This window comes from Austrofundulus limnaeus, unplaced genomic scaffold, assembly GCF_001266775.1.
Source record: "Austrofundulus limnaeus strain Quisiro unplaced genomic scaffold, Austrofundulus_limnaeus-1.0 Scaffold70, whole genome shotgun sequence".
NCBI classification, from domain to species: Eukaryota; Metazoa; Chordata; class Actinopteri; order Cyprinodontiformes; family Rivulidae; genus Austrofundulus; species Austrofundulus limnaeus.
Genome location: NW_013952472.1, coordinates 200,212 through 220,788, shown reverse-complemented (window position 1 = coordinate 220,788; position 20,577 = coordinate 200,212). Strand labels below are relative to the sequence as shown.

The 20,577-nt window shown below is 38.5% G+C and overlaps 1 protein-coding gene across 11 annotated transcripts in view; it reads left to right on the top strand.

The window, feature by feature from the left end:
- anks1aa (ankyrin repeat and sterile alpha motif domain containing 1Aa) overlaps positions 1-20,577 on the top strand; it is a 105,970-nt gene that overhangs the window by 19,134 nt on the left and 66,259 nt on the right. For 7 of the 11 annotated variants that reach the window (XM_014010512.1, XM_014010510.1, XM_014010508.1 and 4 more), the window contains exons 2-4: positions 3,713-3,793; positions 6,416-6,572; positions 7,375-7,437. In XM_014010512.1, the coding sequence (XP_013865966.1) occupies positions 3,713-3,793; positions 6,416-6,572; positions 7,375-7,437 (301 nt within the window). The remainder of the gene's footprint in view (positions 1-3,712; positions 3,794-6,415; positions 6,573-7,374; positions 7,438-20,577) is intronic. The other 4 variants (XM_014010516.1, XM_014010517.1, XM_014010521.1 and 1 more) reach the window with 1 other exon arrangement.

The following is a 20,577-nucleotide window of genomic DNA, read 5'->3' as shown; positions in this document are numbered from 1 at the left end:
CCACCTCAAAAACACACACAAAAAAACAAATCCATTCTGCTTCGCCCATTTCCCCTGCAGCTGGTCTAAGCCCCATCCCCGGGTCAGGTTGGTTGTGAGCCGTAGTAAGAGGATGAAGTGGATTCTGGAGCACCAGTGCGACTCGTGCCCTCGGGTGCCTCGCTGCCAAAATGCTCAAAGGATGAAACACTTCTGCAGCCTCCAAAGCTGCTGCTGCTGCTGCTGCTGGCAGCTCTTTTAATAGCAAACGCTGGGACAGTAAGGAAATGTAATGAAATGTTGAGTTGCTCTGCTTCAGATGGGATTAATGACCAGCCACAGTCCCTGATTAAAACTGTGATGTCATGTCAGCAGGGTGTGTGTGAGTGTGTGTGTGTGCTTTGTGATGTGCTGTACTCTGTTTGGTCATGAGGTAGATGTGACACGATATTTATGATACTGACTGAGAAGCGTTTTTGAAAAGAACGACAGTGGAGAGTGGTGACGTACGTGAAGGACCAATTAGCAAATGGACCATGAATAATAGTCTCTTCTGGATTTTTGTTGAAATTTGCTGACTGTGAATTTAAAGGGATGTCTTGCTGTCTGTCTTGTGATTCATTTGGCATTAAAGAAAAACGTGTTATTTTTATTATTGCCTCCCAGAAAAAGGTTAATGCGGATGATTTTGCTATCACTAGTGTTGGTGCGTGTGCAGGCCTGTCTGTTAGCAAAATATCCTACAAGTTTTTGTGAATATTTGAAGGTTTGACCAAAAAGACAAACTTATAATTTTTTTAACCTGAGCTAGTTTTAAAGCTCAATAGGCCGTATGCATCCCTTGAAAGAGTTAACGGCTTTTAATTTATTTTAAATATCTTATAAATTTAGAAAAGAAATTTACTGGACGATGCACTGAAGTACAAAAATGATTGTTCTACTCCAAAATAACCAAGTCATGAGTATTTGGTGCCTCATTCCATATTGCTCTAGTTATTATTGCCCTATGGCTATACTATAGTCTCCTGTTTATGTTGATGTGTATGTATTTCAGGGGGGGATTTACTCTCAGTAGTTACATAACATTTATATCCAGGACAGCAATCCAGAGGTCTGTTTTTATTTCCTTGTATTTTTCTCAATGAATAATCAGACAAAACGGTGCTACTGTACTCGTTACAACAGCGAGAGGAAGTGTCGACAGTATCTGTGATGCCTGAAGAGCTGACATAATCCTAACTGAAACGTTTGTCCCCACTCTAGCAGAAAGGTAGCAGCGTTTTCCTCCCATCAGGTCCTTCCTCTGAGTTGCGTGCTTTTGACTGCGCATGGCAACCCCCCACAACACACACACACACGTGCATGAGGTGGGACCCAGAAGCTCTGTTGGAGGAAATAAACAGCTGATGTTATGAACAGAGAGAGAGAGAGTGGTGCATCTGTGTGAGTCTGTGCTCTGTCAGGCTCATTTTTCTGCAGCCTACAGAGCCGTACGAGACACTTATTTAATGAGACGGCTCTGACTGTGTAATTGCAGGCTGCTCCGAGAGCTATTATGGGAGATGTACTTTAAAGGGGGAGGGGGGCCACGTCCATTACGATGACAAACAAAAAATAGTTTCTGCGTGAATTTGTGAAGTCACACATTGGTGATTATGCAGTTATGAGAACTGAGAGAACTGTTGTCATGTCGCAGAAGGCAGAAAAGTGATAATGTTGTTGCGCATCCGTGTAGTCCCTCTTCAATATGGCTGACACTGCTAACTCACCATCGGAAACACAAAACAAGCCAGTTTTACAGTTAGTGAGTTGTTATAATGATATGTGATAGGAGTTCAGTTATTCACAACACACGTGTGCTACACATTGCACAACAATTTAGCTCAAAAACCTGTGGCATCAACATTTTCTTTTAAATCAAAATATATCATGACCCACTCGTTGGATTTTAATAAATCTTCTCACAAAGTAATCGTACATCTAGTCATATACACCTGTTCAAGATGGCTGCCACAGCTAATTAAAATGAGTCAAAATAAAAGTGGCCCTAACTCATCTACACTGTAGTAGTGATCATTCTTTACTCATATTCTGGGAGCTGACATGTAGCGAAATCTTTTGCGTGAACTGTGCTCAGGTCATTTTTTAAAATATTCTTCAGGAACGTTCAGCTTCAAAGTTATGAAAAACTTATTTGTTTGTTTTATCTGGTTTAGCATTCTTGCTTGTTCGTAGGCTTTTAGCCGTTTTGTTAATTTAAACTTTTAGCTAATATTTTTCAAGTTTTAGCTTGTAGTTACAGTTTTCCTGGTTTTAGCTTTTAGCTGCTGTTTTGCAGTTTTAGCTTTGAGCTACTTATTTGATCATTTTAACTTTGAGCTGCAGTTTACAGGTTTTAATTTCTAGCTTATTGGATTGCTAATTTGTGGTTTTAGCTACTGTTTTGCTAAATTCATATTTAGTTACTATTCTGCTAGTTTTAGCTTTGAGCTACTTATTTACTAATTTTAGTGTTTAGCTACAGTTCACTGGTTTAAACTTATAGCTGCTGGATTGCTAATTTCAAGTCTTTAGCTGTTGTTTTTCCAATTTTAACTTTTGGCTAATGTTTTGCTGGTCTTAGCTATTCACTACTGTTTTAGTAATTTATTTTAGCAACTCATTCGCTCATTAACTTATCTACAGTTTACTTATTTTAACTTTTAGCTACTAGGTTGCTAATTTGGGTTTTAGCTACTGTTTTAAAATTTTAGTTTATGATTATACTAGATTTAGCTTTTAGCTACTGTTTAGCCTTGTTTTGATTATTGTTTTGATGTTAGCAATATAGTTTAAGCTTCTTCTTTTAAACTTCTGTGCATTTTTGCTGATTTTCTCTGGTTCAGACTCAATCCAGTGATACTGAATGAGATTATAGAAGTCATATGAATATTTGCTTTAGCTCTGAGACTGGTTGTATGCTCTGTTAAAAAGGCATAGTTTAAATAGATAATAAAAGATGTTCACATTTATAATAGATTCTTTGTAAAGCCCAGCCTCTTTGCTCCAGTTCTCTGTCTGTGCAGCAGATGACTCTGGTCTGAGATATGTGGTTCAGTCGTGCTGGGATTTCTGAATCACATGATTTATTTAGGATGTGTTGAGGTCTTTCAGAGCCCTTCACATCCCGTTCTGTCTCACCAGACATCCTTTAGCTTCTTAAATTACTCTCTCTCTCTCCATCCCTCTCCTTTCTGTCATCACTCTCTTCTCCCCTCACCGCAGGTCTCTTTGCAAATTATAAGAAACAAACCAAAGAAAGCTGACAGCGAAATTCAGAGCAAATGAATGAGTGAATGAAAGAGCCGGACTAATGCTGGCCTACTTCACACTTCACCCTGTGAATCCCTTTTAGCTCCGTCCTTGTGCGTTTTATTGCCTGACGCTGGACGGGTGAATGACAGGGAGCGATGTTTTCTTCACATCTTTGGGTTACTGGTGTTTTCAGCTCGGCTGTTTTTCATTCCTCGTGTCTCCCAGAAAGAATGTAAAAGAATATGAACTCACTGGAGCTGGATGATTATGATGATGATGCAATCTAGCTGCTGGGTAAAGCTCAGTCCTGAGATTGCAATCAGAGGTGGTCGCACCCAGAGTTTGTGCTTTTTAGATGGCAAGTGTTTGTTGTGTTGCAGATCTGTTATGTTTTGCATGTGTGAAAAACATCTAACCACCCTTTTCTGTTCCCCAACAGCATCTGGAGAGGCCCTAATGTGAATTGTGTGGACAGCACTGGATACACCCCTCTGCACCACGCCGCCCTCAACGGACACAGGTACAACGCAGAGTTATTATAGTTAACTAAAACTAACTAAAGAACGAAAACTGAAATTGAAAAAAACATTTTAGTTAACTAAAATGAATAAAAACTGACTGTAATAATGGAAAAAAAAAAAGATAACTAACTAAAACCGTATAATCTTTTTACAAAACTAAAACTAACTGAAATTATAGATAGAATATCCTTAGTTTTAGTGTTTCGTCAGTTGTTCAGAGACAACTATTGTCATCATCCTAAAAGAATTGCCCAAGTTTTTAGTTGGCAAAATTGAGTTACGTTATAATGGACTGCTTTAACTCGTGACCAAATAGCTGTTGGTTAGTCAACTCACAGGAACATCACAAGATAGAGGATGCATTGGCAAATATATTTATTCAAACTATAAAAAAAAAATACTAGAACTAATAAAAACTAAACTAAAACTAAGCATTAAAAATGCAATAATAACTAATAAAAACTAGCAAATCCACTGTAAAAACTACTTAAAACTAACTGAATTAAAAGAAAAAAGTCCAAACTAAATAAAACTAAACTATAATGAAAAACCCAAAACTATAATAACCTTGGTACAACGTGCTTTCACCGTGCAGAGTTTTCTTTCTCTTTGTGTATATATTTGCCAAGTGAGGGTAGAGAGTCCATAAACACTGATTATTTTTGTGGTCTTTTTATCAACTGATGCTTTATGAGAAATAAAAAGTTGTCAGCTAGACTGCAACATCTTCTGATCAACATCTACCATTTCTTCTTTGCGTCATCTACTCTAAAGTCCTTAGTGCAGGGAGATGGAGCAAATCATCTTTATCACATCTTAGAAGTGAAGGTTTGATGACATTAAGTCTGAATAAAACAACCTTCGAAAAGCATTTGGCTCATGTAAACAAAATATAGTCATGGGGCAAATAAAGTCCGTCCGCTTTTAATTGCAGGTATGGATTAGGACGTAATAAAAATCTGGTCTTCACCAGGTTCTAAAGCTCGTCTAGTCCGACCTCGTTTGTGCCAAAACTTACAACAGATTCCACCAAGTCTCAAGTCAGACCGTGAGAATCGGGTGTCTGCAGACAGAAGACTGGGCTCAATCTCCTCCACAGCTATGTGAGAGACTGATAGTCATTTAGAAATGGTTATTTTAAGTTGTTGCTGCTAAAGCTGCTTCTGCAAGCTGCTGGACTTAGTTTTTTCTCACACAACTTTTCTATTTTGACTCTGCTTTTGTTGATTAGACAAGGACATGGTGAACTGTGTGGCTTCGTCATTTTGGAATTTGCTGAAGATCAGATCCTTTTTATTAAACCTTAAAAAAGAAGGTGAACCCTTAATTCTAGGTTGATTCAGACGACTCGTTTTGGTATCTTTGACTTGCTTTTGGCAACTTCAGATTTCTTTCCAAGAATAACAAAAATAAAACAGTGCAGGTTGCTAAACAAAGGCATTTAGTCTGAAAGGGAAGTGCAATATACTGTGTCCTTTTCACAAGAGAGCTCATGTTCCTTTGTCCCTTTCATCCCATTTTATGGAACTCAAACACAGAAGTGCATCAGATATCAGATCAAATGCACTTGATTTTTTTTAATTAGATGGATGTGGCAAAACCTGTTTTGCCTTCGTAAAAGCCTTCCAATCTTTCTGGTGAATTCAGGCCATCGTCTGCAAAGACCTGAAGCCATAGATCAGGAGCGTCACATCACGCTCCTCGTCTCATTGCTACAGCTGAGCTAACAAACAATAACTGAGCTCAACGTGGTATTTCCTGCATAGAAACAGCGTTTTTAGCATGTCCTTTTAGAAACACCGAAAAGTGTATGAAAAGCGTATGACAGAAATATTATTAAAAGTAAAAGCATGAGTTTTACTCACTGTTTTACTGACTGTTGAGTTGTGATGAGAAGCTGCTGTTTTGAATTTTGAACCCCACAACTTTCCATTTGGACATTCCCAAAGGAGGGATGTTCCGGTTTACATTTATGACAGGGATAGTCAATCGTGGTCCTCGAGGTTCGCAGCCCTGCATGTTTTACTTTTTTCCTTCTCTAACACACCTGATTCAGTCAGTGAATTACCTCTTCCGAGTTCTGCAGAAGCCTGATAATCATCTATTCATTCAAATCAGATATGTGGGAGCGGAGAAACAAGTAAAACCTGCAGGGCTGCAAAGCTCGAGGACCATGATTGACTATCCCTGTTTTATGACTTCCAGCACAACTGGGTCGCAGCAAAAGTTGCCCACGAAATTGCAGCTAAATGGAGATTTTACAATCCAGATTTTGCCGGCTACTTTTGAATCCTGTGCACCGCCACCTTGTGGTGGGATGACATCATTTTACTAAAATAATCAACATGAATTGTGGGAGATTTAGTTTACCATCAACGAGGGATTTAAAGCAGCATATGCTTATTTTAAGACATGAACACTCCTTATAAAACTCTTGCAGGCCATGTAAAATGCTGCCGTAGTTTTAGGTAACATACCCTGCCTCCCCTCTACAGAGAACACTCTGAAATACAGTTTTCTCTCTCAGACTGCTCCTCAGGGAGGATGAATCCATCGATTGTCTGCGTGTATTCATTAGTGTGCCTCCTAATGATTCTGACTCATCCTTTGTTGACCCTCAGCGACGTGGTGGAGGCGCTGCTACGGAACGAGGCCTTGACCAACATCGCGGACAACAAGGGCTGCTACCCTCTCCACCTGGCTGCGTGGAAAGGAGACGAGCACATTGTGAAACTCCTCATCCACCAGGGCCCCTCGCACCCCAAACTCAACGAGCAGGTCTGCTTCTTTGCCTTTGGTGCTCAAGTGGAGGGCTTTCTTTTGGCCACTTTTGTAGTTTTGGTTGAGTTTTTCCAAAGGTTTTGAACGTCTTTGACAAAACATTGTCAGAAAATGTAAACAGACTTTGCTTTGTTTGGTTTTGTCTCCATGTGACACATCAGGACATTGTGGCAGCATCAGAGTGTCACAGTGACTGCTAAAAAAGTGATTATAATAAAACGAATGATTTATTTTTATTCGGATCCTTTTAATCCAAATCTTATTAGAGCATGGCATGATCTGTATTCAGATGTGGAACGTTAAAAAGAAGAATGTGACTGCTTTAACCTCGCTGCATCACGAGGCTGACTTCTCCTTTGACAGTTGATACTTGAAGCCTTTTGAAGCTGCGCTAATGTGAGAAGCTCTCATTTCCTCTAACCATTTTAACAGTTTTAACTCTCATCTTTGATACTTAGTTCGGGTGCCTAATGCACAGACAGCCTCTTGGCTGAAACCATCTCTGGTCTGTTCTTTTTATTTATTTTTTTAATGAGGAGAAATGACCCACTCTGAGCTCTTCAAACACAACCATCACATCTTTTATTGAACAACCGCATTCAGATCGGCCTCAACTCGTGAGAATTTTGGCCTCGTTTTGTGTCATTTCTCCCTGCCTGTTCATGACATCTGATTGTTCATTAACTCATTTTGTTTTCTCCCTTTTCTTTAGTTCAACTCATTTATGATCATCACTTATTTGTTCATTGCTTGTCTGAACCAAAACCCCATCGACCTATCTGCTCTTCCTCCCTTCCAGAGCTCTGTAGAGCATAAAGAGTTCAAACGCTGTGGGCCCTTTGACCCCTATATTAACGCCAAGGTGTGTACACAGTGCTGCTGAAAGCATTTCTTTCTGAAGTGTGTCTTTGCTTTCCTGCTGTGTTCGCTTGCTGTGCTTGCTGCTGCCGCTCGGGGGGCGGCCTCCTCTGCTGCAGAGATACGAGGAGGCTTTTAATTTCACTCACTATCCGTCGATCTCTGCTCCGAAGCCTTCTTTCCATGTTTGAATATGAGCCTCAGTTATATGGAGTGTTATGTGGAAACAAGAGACATGGTGCAGGACTGTAGAACCAATCTATTTGATCAGTAATTTGCATACAAATCACTGTAGATTATTTCAATTGTTTAATTTTCATGATCTAACAAAAGGTTGTGCAAAAAATATAAATTATGTTGTGCCTATTAGGGCTGTGTTTAGGCAAGAATCTGGTGCTACGTACCACGACACGGGTCACAATATGCTGTATCGTGATGCACTGCGATACTGTAAGTAAGGTGATATGTTGTCATTTTTTTTCTCCAAAAGTTTCTCATTTGAAAAATAACTCGGTATAAAGATCACACCATTCATCGCATTCAAAAAATCCGATTAACAATCAGAAAAACACTGAACAACACTGAGAACTGCATTTGTGTTTCACATTTCTTCTCACAGCATCCTTCTATCTGACAACTAGCAGTTAGAGGCTAATATACAACACAAAAATGAACCATTGGCCTGAAAGTTTACATTTTAAGCCTTTAGTTAAAAATTGTAACGGAGCTTTTCAGAATCGATACAGTATCAGGAAATGAAATATTGCCATATTTCAATATATTAGACTTTTCTTCCACCCTAGTGCCTATTTAACAGTCCAAACAGCTCTCAGACATGTTTTTAGATGCACTACCATACTTTAAGCTTAAAGGGATCCATGATTAGTTGTAACATTAGACTTTATTTAATAAACATACTGTATATTTTAACTGCAAAATAAAGACTAAAAGTTCTGTAGGCTGTTTGATTTTTATAATTTTTAAACTATAAGTTTAAAAATATATTACACAGATGGGGCCGTTTTATTTACACACAAAGTATTCTGGGTAAAAGGTGACGTGGATAGGTCCTCAGTGCGAGGCTGCTAGCGAACTAAATCCACCCTGAAGGTTAATCTTGGACAATATCTGAATATCAACTCTTTTAAATGAAACCAGAGAGCGTTGACAGAGAGGAGAAGGTAGAAATGACTCAGCCTGTAACTGAAAATATGGATGGAGGACAACAGAGCTGCTTCATGGAAGAAGAACCTCAGTTTAGCCTGTTAGCTTAGAGTTAGCCCCGACGCTATCGCCATATATATGTATTAGCTCAGCGCTACACATTCTCCTCTTGTCACTGAGGTCCTCCATCCACATGACAGAGAGGGGAATGCAAAACCTGCAACTGAAAATATGGATGGAGGACCTCAGTTTAGCTTGTTAGTTTGTCATGCTAGCGCTGAGCTAATACATTTAACGTCAGCGCTAGAGCAAAGACTAACAGGCCTTTTTATTTAATTTAAATACTTCATCAAATAAATAAAGATACTGGCATATTAAGCCATTGCATCCGTTAGTTCTTTATAACGTTTTGATGTTTTGTCATATGGCACAGCTGCTAAGTATTTCTCGATGGTTGTCTGTTTCTTGGGTGTTGTTCCACTGCCAGATGTTGATAGCTGTGGCTGTATGATGCTGCTCTAAATAAGAAAAAGGTTTAAAAAATGGACTTCTGTTGTAATACAGAAGACATTTTGCTTCTTGTCCAGGTATCTCTCCCTATTAAAAACAAAACAAACAAACAAAAATAAAATAAAAACAAACACCACTCTACTTCAACAGATGAGAGCAGCTGAGTAGATTTAAAAATATTAAAAATTGTCGTATTCAGACTTGGTATCAACAACAACTTTTCATAGTTTGCAAAAACATTCGTCTGACACTTGTAGGACTTAAAGTATTCGAAATACTGCCAAACTGGTGACGTGACTTTTCCCTCTTTTATCCACAATTTCCTCTCGAGCTACTGCATTCATTTTCTTCTTTCACTCCATTTTTTATTTTATTTTTAAGCAGTTATGAGGTGAAACATGAAACTACTACACGCTACTCAACAGGTTGTTGCTAGCTTAACAAGCTGACGACAGCGTATAGCCAAAACGCATACTATTTTTTCCCTTATTAAGACCTTAAGATATTTTTGGAGTGCTCGTTATTCATATTAATTGTAGTTCTTTCCTCTTTTTTTCCTTTGGAGTTGTGCTCACTACTTTCCTCCTCTTATTGCTAGTTTACCAAAGAGTGAGTGAGTTGATGCCACCAAACCTTGGGTTGTGAGTTCGAGCGTCTAAAGCCTTTCCTCTGCCTACACCCCCCAGAATTCTGTGCCGTTCTGGATTATAGTTCAATGAAATTATCAACGTTCTGTTGATCATGTGCTTATTGTGACATATAGTATTGTTATTGTTTTATCACCCAGTCGTAAGCAGGACACTCTAAGTTTTTGTGCTGCTGCTCCTGTTGGAATCAGCTCTTCTTTCGTTTAGCTTCACAGTGAAGTTCCACTCACATCCTTTCAACACGACCATTTCACCTTCGCACTTAGTGCCATGAACGGTGTGGAAACATGCACGTTGTTTTGTAATCTGATGGAGTTATTTCTTTACTTACTTTTTCACAGGTGAAGCCAGAAGCCCACTGAGGCCTGTAGCTATTTTTGTACATTGTCACATTTTCCCTGAGACTAATCTTCTTAGCATTAAAATGCTAAGACTCTGGTAACACAGCCTGCCAGAGTGGGAACTCTGCTGCGGTTGTTGCTTTTTTTGCCCCCCTCCATCCATTTATTTCTTGTGCTGCATTAACCAGTGAGTGAGAATGAAAAGTACGTCTTAAGCTTCACACCATGCAGGTTGTTTAGGTGCTACAACCTGGTCGTGATAATGAATATTTAATAATTCTGCTATGAATGAATAATGAATAAATAAAAAATGAGCGTGTGGTGTGTTTGCTGTGGCTTATCGTAGTTGATGATGTCATGTGATGGAGTGGGCGGGGCTCGTCCTCGTTTCACGTCACACTCCAGGACTGGAGCGGCGAATCAAGAGGAGGGAGGAGGATGGGAGGTTTCCAGTGTTCCAGTCTCTCTGCATCAGCTTCAGCGTGAGATTGCCATGCTGTGCCTATCTCTGTGAGTGTGTGTGTGGGGGCAAGTCCCCCACCCGCTTACCCCCACCAGCTCAGTGTGCTCAGGAGACAGAGAGATGGGATGTTGTCATAGAAACAGTGTCACAGTTTATTGGTCCTGCAGCGGTGGTGAGTGACCTGGTGGAGCGATGCTGTGGTTTTCCAGAGAGGTGTGTGACAGAGCTATTTCTCTTGTTCTCTGCCTGGATTGGTTCAGTTCCCTGTAATCCTTGTCCAGGAAGCCTTTTGTAAGAAATACGTGTTTAATATCGGCTGTAATCAGATGAAAACACAAGTGTTAAATAAAATGATCTTTGACATGAACTCATGTTTTTAACACTTGTTTCCTCTCCTCGTCATACCGCCGTCAGTAGGTTGGTCACTTTTTTATGTCCAAGTAGGAGAGACCCTCTGACTTCAGGATCTGGTCTGGTCTGAACAGAACCCACTGCCTAAATACTTGGTCTACCTTCATTTTATGCTGTTTTATCAATTTGATTAAGAAAAAGTAGACTTTTGAGCCAAATCCGATGAATGGGAACTGTCAATACACAAATGATTTCTAAATTTATCAAAGACTTTTTTCTGTGATTTTAGGGGTTTTAACTGGAGAGAAAAATAAAATCTGCAATTTCATTGGGATTTGCTTGGAAATTACAGGTTTAATTTGCTACTTTAAACAAAATACTGCAATAAGAACAATACAATTTAATATATTGTGCAGTTTTAGACAAATTAACAGGATTTAATTTTGAATTTGGAGACATTTTCTGGTATTAGTTGAAACTAGACGTTGACTGATCGTTAATGTTGATGCCAATCTTTAGAAACCTGAACGGCTGATTGATATGTTTAAGAAGCGTGTGTGTTTTTGGTTCATAATGATAACATTTTAATATTTATACACATTAATCTGTATTAGATTTAGGGGGAAAAATCATATTTCTGCTGAAGGGACTGAGGAGACTAAAGCAGATCAGTACATATTTTTACCTCTTTACTGTAAGTTTATAATGCAGGCATTCAAACATAAAGTTAACAGTATGTTTTTCTCTAAAATAACCTTTCCTTATACAATTAATTAAAAACTATAAATTAAGTTTAAAATTAGATATTAATGTCTTACAATTTCTGTTTGTAAATACATATCTTTTTTTATAAAATTAACACAATGTTCTGGTCAACTTCCTTCTGGGGTGGCTTTTGTTGTAACAGGCGCTCTTATTGTGAAAAGCACCCTCAGTGCAGAGGATGCATTGACATAAAGCTGTAGTGCCATATGTAACAACATTGTGCTGCCCACAGAAATGCCTGCTTCCTCTTTTTTACTTTGTGTACTCAGTTGTGGTTAAAAAAAGACCTAAATATTTAGTTAACTAATCCATTGTTGTTCTATGTCTAAACCCTCCCATAACCCTGTAAATACTTTATCATTTATGTGTAGTTACATAATGTAAACTGGAAAAATACTTCCGAAAACATATAAATGATCTTGAACAGGTACAAATGCTGAAAATGTAATTCTTTAATTTTTACAAAATTCTAAAACTTCAGTTTCAGTGAATAAATTATAATCAGAAAATAAATATTGAATATAAATATGCTGAGCTTAATTTAATACAAAACTTTATGGTTTTGTATAAAAATGGTTTTTGAAGTACTGATTAATATAATTTAATCAGTTTGTCAAATTAGACTACACATAATATTGCAATCTCTTTGACAAAATACATCAAGTATTAGAAAATAAGAAATTGCAGCTTTAGCTAGCAGTGTGGGGTCAAGATTATTTCTTTATTTTAGTATAAAGTATTTTGTTTTCTGTGTTTCACACGGTAATAACTTGTGTTCATTTGGAAGAACCCCTGATGAAACAAGGTGTTATCTGACAGAAGGATCTGCATTTTTCTTGTTAAATTGGAAGGAGTGGCCTCCATGTCAATCAGAGCTGTTTATCACTAAAAAGAAGAACCTGAGAGCTTCTGCTGGCACATCTTAATAAATGATGTGGTTTGTAAAGTGCATCCCTTTTTAATAAAATGACAGAGGAACGATTATGACTGAGCAGTAAAATCCTGTGAAATGAATTAAAACAAAAACATCAGCTCAAAGACTTACAGTCCATGGCAGGAAGCCAGTTAGACATCCATCTTCTTACAGAACTGCAGGGCCCGTTAACGCTGGAATGCACGACCGTGTTAGAATAAGGATTCATTATAAGAATCCAAAAGCTCCAAGTTACCCAGAACACGAGGGTGATGAGGTGATGCTTGTTTATTGAAATTCCAGATGTTTGAAGTTGTAGAAAAGCTTTCTGAAAAGCTTTGGAGTTGGGTATTCTTTAATAATTTCATACGTCTTTGTCGCCTACTGCCAAAAGTTGAGTGAATTTAATTTCAATTATTTGGGTCACAGTTTGATTCCACATTGATTTAAACGTTTAGATATTAATTTAGCAATAATAAGTAGGCAAATAACTCATTAGCGTCCCTGTGGTTAATTTTGAAATATTTATTTTCTTACCCAAATAAACAGAAATTAAACTATCCGTTTTTTTTTACATTTTTTGAGAAGTAAAATATCAGAAAATAAAGCAGTAAATTGTCAATATTAAATCGAAAATTATACATATTGTAATGCACAGATAAAGTGAAGTTGCTTTGTCTTTTTTCTTTTAATTTTCCATGTCCTGGATGACTGAGAATCCACAGTAATATAATGGTAACATCAGTCTTGGAGTGTCGATACTAAAGTTACTGGATCTATACTTTTAGATAGTTGTACTTCCAGTAACACTGTACAGTGCTGTACTGGAGCAGCCGACCAGAGGCAAGTTCAGATATAACCACTGAACTAAACAAGCATGTCAGATAGTTATTTAATTGGCTCTGATTTCGCAACAACCTCTGAATTGACATGCTAACGTGTAGCATCCATACATTCTGTTAACAGTGAACCCAATGTGACGTCACTTCTTCTTCTGCACCTGCGAGTTGCTTTAACGGCATAAAGCGTTCACACCGGAGTCTAATGGAGGTCACATAAAAAAAGAAAAAGAAAAAACACAAAAACATTGTATCAATTCTGGGTATCAAGACATTCTTTTAGTACGAGTATTTTAAAAACGGACACCATTAATTAGAAGAGAATCAACAACCACCTAAGTTTTACGTATATTCAAATATTCAAGAGTTGCAGTTAAAAGGTAGCAAAAATGTTTTGTCAGAACTCCTACATCAGGACTTCTGTTCAGCTTAGCCAGATCTATAATTTAGTTCAGGTGCAGAAACTAGCAGGATTTCAGACCCTGAACGTGGAGTCTGCCATGCGCCGAGCACAAGCAGCCCTTTGGCGTACAAGCTGCAACAGCTGCTCTCCCCCACACCGCCCTCCACCACCCAGCACTTCTACTACCACCACCAGGGGCCAGGCTGATGTAAGCACCGCCTCGCTCTGCTGCCAGCCAGCACCGTCACGTGACCGAGGTCGCCAGTCGAGTCCTGATACTGTCTCTCTGCCTGAAGTTGTGTGCTCCTCTTCCTCCCTCCCTCAGAATACTCAGCAGCCTGACAGTAACACAATGGAGTCTGAGCTCCAGGTGCCCCAAAAGTCGGCGTTATCAATCAGTATCAGCAAACATGTTAGTCTCTTCTGCTTTGATATTCACCAGGGTTCAAATCAGATTTTCTGCTTTCCGCTGCCCCTACAGTACAGAGCTGATTTTCATAAGGATCTTGCCCTATCCAGGAAGTCCAAGCTCTGTCATATTATTGTAAATCTCTTCCCGGCAAGGCAGTGAGTCATTGGTGCCACTTTGTGTAATGGGCATCAGAGATCACTCTTGTTACGTGATTATTTGATTGCTCTCATGGTCTCGGATGTATAGAGAAGATAAGGCTCACACACCGAAGTATTACACTGGGAATCATTCTAATATAGTAATAGGACTGTTGGGAAAAAGAGAAAAATAATCACATGAAACAGTGTTTGTGTTTATCCTTTTTATTGCTTTACTGCTGGATGGAAAAAGAAACTTGATAACTTTGATTAACATTATTTTTTATGTGGGTAATCAGCCCAGAAGCACACGAGAGTAGATACAGAGGCAAAGCTTTTGTAAAAATATAGTCTATAACATTATCAGATTTCCAAACATGATAGACTTTAAAATTAGGGCATGAAAACCAAATGAATCAAATAAGGTGAAACTGTTTTGCTTAGTCAGTTATTTAGTCAACAATTGACCCATATTGTTATTTGTCTGAAAAATTGAAACCAGAAACTTGAAATTTGCAGGTCAAGTGTAAATTTAGACTAATTTTTCAGTTAATTGAGTTTTGATTTGGTTTCATTTAATAAACAGACATCTTTCAATAACTGACCTTCATAAGACTGAAATGAATCATGGCGTGACGTAAAAGGATACCAGAGGACATCAGGAAAAGAGTGGCGGCTGCTTGTCAGATTGGGGAAAAGGTTACAAAGCCATTTATTATGAGTCTAGGCTCTACAGACAGACTGGTGAGGATATTTAACCTTATCGAAAACCTTCCCAGAGGCACCATTATCAGTGTGTGGATCATTTAAGCCAAGGAAATAAGTTTATAACAATGTTGTGTTTCATTGAAAGAAGCCTGTGTTTGGAACATGGTAGTGGGAGTACAGTGGTTTGGTAAGGGTATGGGTATTTGTCACTGGTGGAACAGTGGATTCTGAAGTTTATTAGTTAATTCAAACACAAATTTACAACCATGTATTTCTGATTTGAATCTAATATGTAAACAATGACAAGATAATTAAAACAGAACTGATAAAATAGGATGTGTTTTTTAGAAACGTCAAGTCGAAGTCCCGACTTTAAAGTGATTATAACCAGAGTGGTTCTCTGGAAAGATTGTGAACAAATAATAAACCACCTCAGTTTTAGCATTTTATTTCAGACCAGAGTGACCAGCTAACGGCTTACCATCTTAAAATAACTCCAATCGTTAAAAAATAAAAATCTTGGCCGGTCATGCGAATGCTGTTATAAAAATTTATATTGGTGTCAATTATTGGATTACGTGGATCAAGACACAAAATTCTAGGGTTATGGTTGGAAACGGTGGCTGCAGCCGCACTGAGCTGTAGCACTTTTGTTGCTGCTTCTGGTACTTCTATTATAAACTTTGTGCTGGAATAATTTTAGTTCATTTTAGGAGTTTGTCATTGTTGAATGACAAAGAGACAATGGAGCATTCACAGTAGTAATAATAATAATGATTGCATCAAGTGTCTAATATAAATGGACGGTGTGCTGCAGCAATGCAAAACCAGTTCATAATTTAAGTATAGAATGGGTGTGTGGGGGGGTTCAAATGTCTAACTGCATGTGTGTAAAAGCTGTGGGGCATTCTGAAATAAATAATTTGATGCGAAATTGGAAGCCATGTAAAAGCTTATAGTGTTTGCATGAAAATTTCTAAATTAAATTTTCAGTTTGTCAGAAAATCTAGTAAAATCATAGGTTAAATTTTAAGCACAGAGGTTCTATTTGCAGTAAACACACATCATTAGCTGCAGTTATTTTTGCGCAAAGGAAGTCTAACAACGAAGGCCATGTTTGTATTTTAGCCACATTTTCACTCGTTAACATGTTAAGGGAGTAGTTGAACCCTGCAGTGAAGCACTCCGTGTGAATAACATGCTAAGCATTGCTCACATCAAAGGAGGCTCGGCTGGGTGTCGAGCTTGTTTCCCATCAGTGAGTCACAGAAGCGCTCAGCCATGTTTGATGTGATCAGCTGCTGGCAGACACGTTGCTGCGGTGCTCGGACTGTCACGCTGGCAGGGAGACATTTGGCGTTGAAACCATCCGAAGCACTCAGGCCATGGTATGTGACCACGAGGTGCACTTTTGCAGCTGGTTGCTATTCTTGATTAAAATATTATTTCATGTTTCAGTGAAACTTTTAATTTCTTGTCTCTTTTTTTTGGATAAACTACATAGCTCGTGCTTTTATTTTGCCATGGTGTTTTCCTTATTTATCTCTGTCGCAACCATCAGATAAATGTAAAAGGGCACTAAAAATCACGGGATGCTAGACTGACTGAGATTATTACTGAGGCAGAAAATGTGCAGGAAGTGAATCACACTGATGTAATCGCAGCATCCATGTTTGCCTGCTGAAGTCGTCTTGAGTAACTCAGGATAAATCATTTTAAAAAGCGGTGACAAATGCTCAGCGTTGTGTCACAGATGAAAATCTGTGTTGCCTTTTTTAACTTCATTTCTCTGTGTGTGTGTGTGTTTTTAATAGTTACCTTTTTAGGACTGTTTCTAGTATACACACCTATCTTTTCAAGACCAGTAGAATTTTTGGCAACCAAAGATCAGTCCTAGTATGGTGGACCTCTATTTTGGGGTTGGGGGTTTGGTTAAGGACCATGGTCCGAGTGGCATTTAGGGTTAGGTTTTAGAGTTAGGTATGTACTGGGAGGGTTAGGGTAATAAGTCAGGGTTGGACTGTAGAAACAAATGCGAGTCAATGAGCGGTCCTAGTAAGGATAGAAGTACAAACTTGTATTCTTGTATTTGTTACCTGTGTAGAACTGTTTCTAGGATACATACCAATCTTGTCAAGACCAGTAGTCCTTATGGGGACCAAAGACCAGTCCTAGTATGGTAGAACTCCATTGATGGTATGAGGGTTAGGTTTAGGACTAACGGCTGAATTGAGTTGAGGTTAGGTTTAGAGTTGGGTATGTAGTGGGTGGGTTAGATTTAGGGTAAAGAGTCGGGGTAAACATCAAATTATTGTAATAAATATGAATGTGTTTTAGAAAAGAGAACATTGATAACATGTCGCAAAACAAATTTCACACTGTTGAGATGAACAGTTGTTGAGATATTTGCATGTGAAGAAACAGGAAGTGATGTCAAAGGGGAATGTCTGCATGAAAACTGAGCTATTCTACAATAATTAGAGAAGAATCTGATGTTTCTTTAGATTATTTTGAGTCACTAACAGAGTTGAAGATTTTAAATAAGACTGTTTCACTAAACAAAGACTAGAGTTTCTTTTCTTAAAGAGTTCCACTTTGATGTCACTTCCTGTTTCACTTTGCTGAGCCAAATTCAAGAGAAAATATGCCAGTTATGAGACAAAATGTGTATTATGCCAATTTTCTTAAATATAAATATGTTTTCTTTGACTTTTTGTAATTGAGGGATAAGCATGTCACAGGCCCTTTAAATGACTGGAAATGAATGCTAGTCAATGAACGGTCCTATTAAGGATAGAAGTACAAACTTGTGTGTGTGATCTGAAATACAGATGAGTAAAAGCATCCAAATTGCAAATCTAATTGACAAAACCACCCAAGCTGCAAAGACCAAGGGCTTCTCTTTCTTAAGAGTGGCTTTGTCCACTTTGAGCCTCCATCCATGTCTCTTTTGATGGGCTGGTGTCGTTTTGTTTCCCTCTCTCACTGTGACCTGTGCTGCCAGCAGAGTTTAACACCCTGTCGTCCCCTCTAACAGTACCAGGGGAAACCTGCTGAGTCCATCTGGTGAGATTTTGTGAAATTCTCACAAAAACACATTCCCCTCAGTCCTCACTGTGGCGCAGCTGGCGTGCTCCTCGGGGAGTCTCCCGAACTGGCATCGTCCGTGTCCCAGCGAGAACTTCTCCCACCAGCTGTCAGCCTCTTTGTAACGTGGTTTCTGTGTGTCTGGAACGACAGCCTCTCGGAGCATGTGGCTCCAACAATAGCAGGCCTTTTCTGCCACACCCATCTGTAAATGATCTTTCTGTAGAGACAAGGAGACGTAGGGTGAAACAGGTCCCGTTCTCTAAGTGTCGAGAATCACATTTTCTCCTGGGATGTCTGACGGGGAGCAGTGATTTTCTCTGGGTTTCTTCTGTTCTTGGCAGAAAGAACTTGCAGCACAGTCCAGACTGACTGAAGCCTCCTTCGAGTCGTGTTCGCCCCCTGCTGGACGCTCGTGTTTAGACACCAGGAGCAGTTTTGGAAGTCCTTGTGTCTGACAGTCATCGATCCTGCAGCTGCATGCCAGTCATTAGATCCAATAAGCACCACTTAGTGAGTTTATGTCCTAATTGCTGCTTTTAATTGCTCTTTTATCAGTTTGCTTGATTTGTTGCCCTGCAAATGTCGAGAGGAGTTAAAAAAAATGAATCTATTCAGCTATTTTAAAATCGTTGCTTGTGGATAAGATGAGTTATTAGGTGGGCATTGCAGACCACTAATCCCTCTCTGGCTAATATTTAAAAAGGCCTCTCCATGCTGTTTACTCTGAGTTCCAGTGAATCAGTGCTGTTATGTAAGATACAGAATTATTTAGGTTACTTTTGAGGCAGTCAGTCCTGCCTCATTTGCACAAAGACATGAGCCATTAGTGTCACACGTTTATACATATTGTTCATTTTTCTGGTTTTAGAAGATTTCCTGCTTTTTTAATTATGAAGGTTTAACATCTTAAGTTTCAAAACGTAACCGCAATTAATCAGTCAAGTTTGTGGTTTGATCTCCTGGTTACATGTTGAGGTGTGTTTACAAATTTAATCTCACAAATAGTCCTAAAATGTGTCAGTATGTTATTAATAAAAGTACGATATACTAAAATGTGTTGATGAGGGTTTTTTTTCATACTGTAAAACATTTTGGTTGATCACTGCACAGAACTGTATAAATACACTAGAAATAAAACCTGAGTGCTGTTTTGTAGCTCTCCATCACCTGCAATCAAAACGTGAACAGTTGGGAATAACGTTTTTGTCTTATTTGCATGGGTTTCAGTGCCTGTCTGTTAGCAGAATAACTCACCAAACGCTTCCCAGATTTTAATAAAACTTTCAGACACTAATCATTAGTGTACTTCTACATCTGGTTGTATTTTGGAGTCACATTGTTTCAAGGTGGCCGCCACAGACAAGTGACCTTACAAAACACAAAAATTTATATAACTCAGTCGGTTTTACAGATGGTGAGCTAAAGCTTGGTTTGGCCAAAGCTGAGACCGATCCCCAACACATATGCTGAGCACAAGCAAATTGTTCAAGCATCTTTTTTTTAAATTGTGCCTTTAACTGTTGAAGTCAGCACTCGCTGTCTGTTAGCTAAATATCTCATTAACCACTGGAAGGATTTTAGTATAACTTTCAGAATTTAATCATTGGAAATACTTCTATAACTAGTTAACTTTTGGGGCCAGCTCATTTTAAGATGGCCGCCAAGGCCAACTGACTTTAGAAAAAAAATTTGGCAAATTTCAGCTGATTAAATGGTTTGAAGATTATTAGGTTAGTAATAATAACAGGTAATTAAATTATATTAGGTCATATTTGATTGGCTTAACAGTTAGTGCATTTTAAGCTTGACCTGAATATGGGTAAACAAGCATTCAAAGTAAAAAAAAAAAGGGATTTTTGAAAGCTTGGAGAATTATTGATGATTATAAATGATTTCGAACAAACCTGTCTGCTTGGCAGAGGTGTCAAGTAGCAAAGTACAAATATTTCATTTCCTCACTTAAGAAAATGTTTGGGTTATCTAGGCCAGTGTTTTTCAGCCCTGGTCCTCAAGGCACACTGTCCTGCATGGTAGAGGTTTCTCTGCTTTAACACACGTGGTTCAGATGATTACAGTCCAACAAAACCTGTTAATCAGTTATCAACTGAAATCATCTGTGTTGAAGCAGGGAAACATCTAAAACAGTGGTTCTTAACCTTTTTTGAGGCACCGAACCCACCGGTTTCATATGCGCATTCACTGAATCTTTTTTAGTGATAAATAAAATATGATTTTTTTTCCAAATTCAAGATATGTTTTCTTTTTACTGGTGTATAAAATGAGCCGTGCATGAACATCACATTGCTCAAAGAACAAAACCAACACAGTGCATGAACTCACAACAAATTATAGTATGACTTTATTCTACTGGTGTATAAAATGAGCCGTGCATGAACATCAC